A 9,352-nucleotide genomic window follows, 5' to 3' on the forward strand; every position below is an offset into this window, starting at 1 on the left:
ATAGCAGGGAAGTGTCCTGAACAGGTCTGCTGGAAGCAATTAATATGTTATTCACTCTGACTGAGAACTTCTATTTATGAGCATTGTAACAACCTCTTGTGCTAAAACAAGGTTTTCTAGTATGTTCAGTAAATGACCATACTTTTCAGCTTTTCCTAGCAATTTATAAAACATGTCTAATCTCTTCAATCTATATTTATATTTGAAAGAATCCTATTATAGCAATTTCTAATTAATAACTTCATAAATGCTTCTTACATTTTTAAAAACAGTCCATTTGCACTGCTTATCTTTTTAAAGGGTCTTTTCAAACATGTACTCTGATGGCAGTCATAGAACTTGACCGATTAAACCAATTCACTAGAAGTACTCAAAATCCAAGTTTCACATGCATACCTGTATTGTTTTTCCATTCTTGGCTCTGACTACATCCCCAGGCTTGTTTGCCTTACCACTGGGCATATTTTCACAGAGGGGTGCCAAACCTCAAAGAGAAAAAAAGTGCATTACTAGTTTCTTTCTCAGAAAAGATGTGGAAAAAACACTTAAAAAAAACCAAACGCCTTCTTAAAAAAACAGTACTATTCTCATCTTGAATTTGTGCTCAAAATCCAATTTTTCCTGGTTACTGAAAGACACACGATCCAGTTTCCGATCAGGGAAATTCCTCTGCATGTTACACCACCACAGTCTCTCACCTATGCCATCTTACCACTAGAATTTACTTCTACTTTATGCCCAGACAAGCGAGATCAGAGGGGCAACAAATATCATCTTATGTCTTCCATATAAGAATAATTAGTCACATGTAAAGGGATTTCTTTTTGAAATTAGAAACTTCTCAAATTAACACTCTGAGCCATTCAAGCTCTGCTCATTGTAAATAAACATTACATGATGTCAAGAGGGGTCCAAGGACTTGCCATAGAACTCCAAGAAGAGCAAATAGAGATGAACAAAAAAAGAGGGTCAGCATCAAAACTCCAACTATGAATGGGATAATGGGATGAAAGGCACTCACCATTCCTAGGGAAAACCTGCTCCTGGCACAAGGAATAAGCAAATTGTGGACCACCACTTTTCAGTGGAATTCTGTACGCAGACTTTTGCTCCACTGATTCAGCCGTTCCCTTTGCATGCTTTTAAGTGAGGAATGTCATGAGGATGTGTGTTTTGCTGCACTCTACTGGTTGAAGCATAGAAGTGACTAAAATACTAGTTTCCTCAAAGTCAAGGTTCTCAAACATAAAACTTATCCTAGAATGGGTTACATGTCATCGCCAACTGGTTTTGCCACAGTTCCTGAATCAGCTCATTTCATTTTAACTATGCAACATTTTTGCAGAAAAAATAAGCATTGCTTGAACTTAAAAATAGTATCAGCAGACTGTTTTTGTTTGTTTGTTTTAGATTTCTGCTGAGATATTCACCTAAGGAAACAAGAGCTGATTCCTCTATCTGATCAGCTGTGGCAAACACTCATGGAGGTAGCTCAGCTAACTCCTCTTCATTTTTTAATTTCTTCTACAGATATCCACATTCCTTCCTGTAATGAAGGATCAGAACTGAAAAAATTGTTGAAAATAAGTTTGACAATCGTTTCTCACCTAAGATCTAAAAATCATGCCTTCAAAATTTTAATTCAGTGTTGAAATATTTATTCAAGCAAAGCTAGTAATTTTTGATAAGCAAGTAAAAATGGAAGAGAAGCTGAGCGAGGGAATGAGACAAATAAGTTTGCAAGAGTCCATGGCATTTCTGTAAGACCGTTATCACTGCTGATACTAGAAAATGACTTTGTCAAAAAGAAATCTTGTAAAATTAAGGTTTTTGGATTCTTACACAAACATACTTACCAATTATGTTAAGAGGTAGATTTAAAGCTGCTGCTGTCACAATGGCTGAACAGACAGTTGCTGCCCCTCCCATATCTGCTCTCATCGCATCCATACCTGATGACGGCTTCAGTGAAATGCCACCACTGGAATAAACAGAACAAATCTCATCCAACATGTAGGAGTCCAAAGTTGCATACATTGATAATATTCTGTCCATCAGTGTGTTTTAGCACCAAATACCAGTAAATGTATTTTCAGATATTCCTGCAACACCCTAACAAGCATACTGAAAGCAAGATATCTGGGTTTTCATTTCAGATAAAATATGTCCATGAATTATTTTCTCATAATTAAGACGCCATAAAAATCCAAGTAATTTGCAGCGGCCTAACATAATGATCTTTCTAATAGCAAAAGAGCACAAAACAAGAACAAAATAGTACACTTCGTAAAATCAGCATATGAAAGGGGAACAGACTGATAAATTCTTCAGTAGTTCTGTGACACGAAAAGCAGTTTTAAGGAACTGCTGCAAAGAATAAACCATTTTCATAGACTCATAGAATGGTTTGGGTTGGAAGGGACCTTAAAGATCATCTAGTTCCAACCCCCCTGCATGGGCAGAGACACCTTCCACTAGACCAGGTTCCTCAAAGCCCCATCCAACCTGGCCTTGAACACTTCCAGGAATGAGGCATCCACAACTTCTCTGGGCAACCTGTTCCAGTGCCTCACCACCCTCACAGTGAAGAATTTCTTCCTTATATCTAATCTAAATCTACCCTCTTTCAGTTTAAAGCCCTTACCCCTTGTCCTATCGACAATTTTTCTCCTTCCTTAAGCATGATCTAGATGTCCAGTGACAGACTGCAATTCTAAACATGTAAATTCTTCATCCAGAGGTTTGCTCAGGCCAAAAAAATAAAAATAGCAAGGTCTTTGTTTTCTTTTCCCTTGAATTTCTATTTTCCCCTTACAAGACAGGGGCCTATCAATTCCTACTTTGTCCAATCACTCAAGCTTGTCTTCTCCCCAGAAAAGGCAGCACAGTCTATTATATAGTGCAAGTTCACTGGAATGGCATTGAAAGATGTGCTGAGCAAAGAAAAAGCATCTCCCTATTGAACATGAATAGCAGGAAGGCATTTTCCCCCTTTAGTCATTAAAATATTATCATACATACCTGTCAAATGTAACTCCTTTTCCTACAAATACCAATGGGGAGTCATTTGTATTAGCACCACCTAAATAGTGAATCTCCAGAAAGATGGGAGGTTCAGCTGAACCCTTAGCTACACTCAGGAATGCTCCCATCTGTTGTGTTGCTATCCAAGACTCCGGTCTGGAATAGAAATATATATGCATTTATTTTTTGTAATTGGACACTTTGACTAAGGTGATTTTGTTTATTTGTTTTTAAGAGGTCACAATTCTTGAAGGTTTGTACACAAACTATTAATTCCATTTTAGTTAGTTATTTTGGAAACCATAATTTAAATCCAACCATTATTACTTTCTTTTGTGAAACAGAAAAATACTGCCTCAAAGTTGCTGCTTGGTTTTTGTTTTGCCTTGTTTAAAAAACAACAACACCACAACCACCCACTAGTATACACATTCTGCATCAGAAACATTAAACTTTCACTTGCCCATCAGGCTGTACTCGCTGAAGACATATGGAGCAACAATATTGCAGCAGGTTACAGTTTAGCTTTCTGCTATCAAGATGATAAACTATAGGCAAAGTTGATTTCCTTCAATCTTTTGCTTTTCAACAAAACAGCCTCCAACACTTGCATAACCAGTTAGTCCATTTCCACTGAAGTAACTAGAAATGCTGAGTCAAGAAGCATTAGCTGTGCAAATTCAATTGCAAGGGCTTTTATGGCTCCATCTCAACGTTTTTAAAAGTTAAAAAAAAGCCCCAACAATAACAGCAATAAAGAGAGGATGTTTACTTACCACATCCAAACAAAAAAGCAAAGGTATGTATAAAGTCCACTTGGAAAAAAAACAAAAGGTATTAGAAAAAGGGTACCTAGTATTTGCCCTCTATTCACTGAGTCTTCATCAGGCTTCCTCTTTCACAGGACATGTCAATTAAGCACTAATTGACTGCATGACTAACTGACAGTTAATAATTTTACTGTGTCACAGTATCTTGCTTACTCTGCAAACTAGCTCACCTTCTAATACTGAAAGTAGCTTGCAGTCTGGGTACCCCTCATACCTTTTTGCTAAACACCTCCCCTGCTTTTGTCATCTGAAGTGGCAGAGTGAAAATGAGAGCCCGCTACAGATTTGAATAGCCTAGAAGGTATCTTACCCTACAGAGGAATCATTTAAATGGAATTTACCTTATATGGACCTTCACATTGCTGAAACTTCTGAGCTTCTGTTCAATATGTTCGGCAAATTTGATGGGAGTTATATAATTAGCTGGAGCCTCCATAAGGTACCGAGCAAGGTTCTGACCCTCAGCGTAGGTAACACCTTTTTGCCAGCCTTCGCTTTCAGCACTAAACAACACCATACAACAATCAGGCTCATAAACATTTGCAAAAATAACATGTTGTCAGCATCCATCTGTTCTCTCCTGTTTGAAAATGTGGTATCGTTAATTTGGGGCAATTAAGAATGTCATAGTAATCTTACTACGAGGAATTTAGGATGATATCCAAGGTGCATCTAGTCTAGTAGCTCATTTCTGGTTCTAGTCAGTGCCAAACGCTTGACAGAAAGCTAGAAGAATCCTAGAGCAGACAGATGTAAAATTATCTAATACATTAGGTCTTGTCGTAATCCTTACTAGTCAGAGATTGGCTTAAATCCTTAAGCACAAGGTTTAATATCCCTTGCAAAATTTGTAATCACATTAATTATAACAGCCCTGAAAGTTTTTAGTTACCATATAAAGCCTCCAATTCTGTTTTTCACTTTACTGAAATATGATTATGTGATAAGAGTGGAATTTGGATCTCATTTCACAGTGCACTCAAGGCATTTCACTAACGAACAACAGAGCAAACATTCGAAGAGCTGCCTGCATAGGAAATGGGGATGTCTTTCTGGTTACTCTGCAACACTACCAATACAAAACCTTTCATTTTACTGAGACAGAACTGAAAGGCTTATTTGCTTTAAAAGATATCACAAAGCAAGGCATTAAGCCAGATTCCGCCTCTCAGAAGAGCAACACAGTAAAGAAGGAATCCAGGAGGAATATAGAAACATTGCCTGGATATGGAGGAATGGAATTAAGAAGCCAAATCTCAGCTGACACTGAAACTGGCAAGATATGGGGAAGGCAACCAGAGGACTTCTAAGCAGCATTTATTTATCCTTAACCTCAGAACATGGCATACTAACAAAACACATGGAGCAAACACTATAAATATACTTGAGATGGAAAATACCTCAGGAAATTCAAAGGAGTAGGAGGAGTTAAGAGGGATATTGCTGCTAGCCCTTTTCTTTCAGTTTTGTGTTTTTCTCGTGTATAAGCATGCACAGTTTTATAAATAAACAAACAAACAGATAAATAAATAGACAAGCTTTCCTTTTGCCATCACCTTCCATGAAGTTGAGGAGTAATTGCAGGTTTTTTTTTTTGCTTCAGCTCGTTATATTCATGCAATCCAAGGACAGCACCTTCTGCAGCCGCTTGAGCATCTCCACAGGGGTCTACTTCAACACAAGGGATCTCCAGATCTTGGATCTGTCTACAACCAACTGAAAAATACAGTACAGAACTAGTAGGCCGAGTATCACACAGAACAGCAAAACAGGTGTCTGAGGTGATCGATGTGACATTTCAAGGAAAAAGTAATTTTAACTCAAGATTTCTGAGTTTATAAGTAAATCAATTAAAAAGATCATGCAGTAGAATAATTAAAAATGCTAATGACCATATATGGAAAAATTTTGAGTAAAAGTATCACTTGATGAATTACAATGACTAAGACATTTCACAAGAATAAAAAGGAAAGTCCACTGTTGTTCTGATTCCTTTAAGCTCACTCTGTATCAAAGAAAAGCTCTATCATTCTGGAGTGCTATGGATTACGACTATCTACAGGTATCAGAAATTTTCTGTAATTTACTTTTTTGCTAAGAATATATGACTGCTCTTTTCTTCCAAATGAGTTTATACACACTTTTATAAACAAACAAAAAAATATTCATAAATTCTATTTTGTACCCAAATAATTTAACAATGTTTTGGCAGCTGGTGAGACAACATGGACTAGCACTTTGGACATACAGCCGTCACACATGTGTAACTGACCTCCAGTCTCAGATTATAAACTCTGCGGTGAGAACTCTTTTTATTCTTGTTTTATACACACTTAGATGCAGCAGTCATCCTTGATTAAGATAGAGAGGCCTCCTCTGCCTACGACAGATAACATACTGAATCATACTACTGATGCTGTGAAAGACACCAGTTTGTAACACAGATATCTCAGTTACAAACAAAGCGGCAAAAGTAAGTATATGTGCATACTTAAGTACAGTGCGAGCATAAAGTGAATCAGTGATGCTCTCAGGCTTCAAAATAGTAGTAATTAAACAAGTGCCTTTTCAATATGACACTGTTAAGGAAAGTTATCCGGTATAAATAACTGGAGTTACCTGTCTGCAGATTGATTTACATGCTCTATAACTTCTTCCTCACTAAGGAAAGACTTTATGAATATCAGTGACAGGTAAATGCATCTACCAAACCATGCAGTAGGTTTTGCATTTCAAAACACAATCATATCTAGACTCTTCAGAAGTGGAACATGCTGCACCATTGCAATAGTTTATAGACAAAATGCCTAAGAAAATTTAAAAATAGTTAACCTGCAACAGCTGCACGAATATTTTCTTTGCCTTCATTCCAGTTTTCTTGGTCATTTACTCCAGCATTCTTCTTACCCAAGCCAACTACAACCACACTCGGAAAGTCCTAGATGAAGCCCACACACAAATGGATTCATTTTCCTCATTGTTACAGCCACAGCAGAGACCTTACTTTCCAAATCAAACCAAGCAAGGCATTAAAATACATTCAGTACTTTCTCTACGTTACGCACATTTCTACGTTAAAGAGTGCCAGTATGGTGCCACTGTGTTGCACTTCCAATCATTTGCCACAGGCATGCAACCAGTTGTTCTGTTGTCCAGTTAATAGTTAATTACGTGTATTGCAGCAGGTAGGGCTTTATGCTCAACACATAGCAAACTTGATACTTCTAAGGGCAAGTCTAAGAGTCCTTTGAAAGCAGATCCAGGTTTCCAGTTGCGACAAAGACCAGAACTGAGCTGGAGAAGTGTAACCTTTTTTGGCACAGTACTATGTTCAAGGAAATAAAATCACTTCAAAGGCTGAGCCTACTAGCTCAGGTCAGCTGAGCTGGCATGATTTGCCAGGTAACAAACCAAAGCTACCCAGAGGTACACAGCTCCAGAACTCAGGAAAGCAATGTAGCGCAGCAGACTAAATGCTTGCCTAATAAGGCAAGTGGAAGGCAAAAAGGAAGAAATAACGAAGATTAAGGGAGCCTTTTAAGAATGAAGTCAAATTTGTATAAAACTCAAGGTTATATACGTGAACAGATTTCCTATTGCTCTGAAGAAAAAACAAGTTAATCTTCGGCTTTCCCTTCCATCACAAATAGCTGCTGTCAGATTCTAACAATCAGCTTTCAAACTGCTACACCGTAGTAAAGTCTTTTAGTCCACAACGTGCTGAAACCAGTGTTAGCTTTCCAGAAGACCAGTGATTCAAGTTAACATTTTTTTAGTTATCGTTATTTTACACACTTAGAAGAGCGTGTAAGGCCAAATTCTACTGCCTTCTCTTGCAGAGATTTGCTGCTCACTTCAGAGGCCATCCTGCATGCAGAACTGGGATAATGGGACCTTCATTGGATTCAACTTCCGTGAAATTTCCAAGAGCCTTTCTACTGAGTCCGGTGTCACCCGTCTGGGGTCTCCACACAGGAATTTATACATGGTAGGCAATACTTACTACAGATTGATTTATTTTAAATCATTTGAGTAGCCCTAATGTAAGATTCAGTTACTTATAGAGGGACACCTAATGTCCTATTACATGTCTGCCCAGCCTCTAGCTGCTGCTCAAAAAATGCACAAATCATACCATATTTGCCAGCTCCATGTAGGTGCGTTACACATATTAGGGCTTCTCAAATGGCACCAACAGCCTAACTTTAAGCAGATGAATCCCCATCTCATACCCTTGTGATATACCATGTCTGTGCAGACAAAAGTCCTGCTTGAAGAACAGTCCCACGTCTTGTTTTCAGAGGTTTCAAGCACATGACTTTAAAACCTCTGATTAAAGCCTGTGATGGGCTACCTTGTGTTAGAACTGTCACGTCTGGAAGGTCTTTGCACATATCGGTACGCACTCGTGCACTCACTCTTCCTGAACACAAAAGGCACAGTGGAAGTCTGATCCAAAACTGTTGTGCTTCAGCTCATTCAGTAAGCAGTTATTCAGAGCACACCACCTTTGGAGCAGGCTTGTTTTCATTTTCTCAATTTGCAGCACAGTGGAGGGAGTGCAGAATCGTGCAAAAGGGCATGCAAACACAGGGAGTGCAGAACAGGAGGTTTCAGTAAGAACCACATCTTTTGTTGAGGGGGGGCGCGGGGAAGAAGAGCAGAGTATTTATACAAGCACAGCAGTGAACTCAAGATGTAAGGGCAAACCTCACACATTAATTAATATACAGACGAAAATCCGAAGTTCGTACCTGATGCAAACCATGGAATATGCGTGTTTTGCCTTTCTTCAAAGGTGGCCCACATCTAGGACACAAAAAGATTCTTTCAATAAAGAAGTCCTTATTGGTGACAAATCTTATGGTATTATGTTCACTCCACAACCAGACAGTGCTCCTCAACACTGTACTGGGACACTTGGCTCAGTGCCGGTTCACAGAAAAGGACAGTTCCCATGAACATTTTGCATCCGTTTCCTCAGGAGTTCCCCTCCAAACTGCTTGGCCTGGTAGAAGCAAATACCAGCCTGAGAAGTGGTATGGATACAAACACTAATAACGATAAAAAGATCATTCTTATTGGTGTTTGTAGGTACTTTAATCCATTTCAGATGCTTATCACACACTTACACGGACAGAAGTTCTCTCAGCTTTCCAGACACAAGTCTATCGAAAGCATCTCCTGCGCTAGTGAACTGGGCAGCGCCTTCATCCTTTTCACTTGAGTAGATTCCCAGAACAAGGCCCTAAAACAGGACACGCATTAATGTAACCACGAAATTGAGAGACCCATCTGAAAGACAAGCAGCACACTCTTCAAACCGTAGCTACTGCTGTATATATTCATCTCAGTTTATGCATTTACCTAATGGGATGCACCGAGTGACACTTTGGTAAACCAGGATAAGCTACTACAACTACTTTTAAGTGTCAGAAAGAAATTAGATGCAGAGTAACTAAAGTTATAATCATTTTACCTAACACGTAGAGACAAAC

General features: G+C 38.6%; 1 protein-coding gene across 1 annotated transcript in view; it reads right to left on the reverse strand.

Annotated features, from left to right (window-relative positions):
* The window catches only part of LAP3 (leucine aminopeptidase 3), a gene marked incomplete at its 5' end in the record, with an annotated part of 13,116 nt that extends 4,014 nt beyond the window's left edge, over positions 1–9,102 (reverse strand). The window contains 8 exons of the mRNA XM_009574582.1: positions 397–485; positions 1,857–1,981; positions 3,022–3,180; positions 4,196–4,357; positions 5,411–5,570; positions 6,687–6,792; positions 8,609–8,663; positions 8,987–9,102. Coding sequence (XP_009572877.1) covers positions 397–485; positions 1,857–1,981; positions 3,022–3,180; positions 4,196–4,357; positions 5,411–5,570; positions 6,687–6,792; positions 8,609–8,663; positions 8,987–9,102 — 972 coding nt within the window. The remainder of the gene's footprint in view (positions 1–396; positions 486–1,856; positions 1,982–3,021; positions 3,181–4,195; positions 4,358–5,410; positions 5,571–6,686; positions 6,793–8,608; positions 8,664–8,986) is intronic.
* Between the last annotated feature and the right edge of the window lie 250 nt (positions 9,103–9,352).

The sequence above is a fragment of the Fulmarus glacialis genome, unplaced genomic scaffold (genome assembly GCF_000690835.1).
Source record: "Fulmarus glacialis isolate BGI_N327 unplaced genomic scaffold, ASM69083v1 scaffold51143, whole genome shotgun sequence".
Classification (NCBI taxonomy): domain Eukaryota; kingdom Metazoa; phylum Chordata; class Aves; order Procellariiformes; family Procellariidae; genus Fulmarus; species Fulmarus glacialis.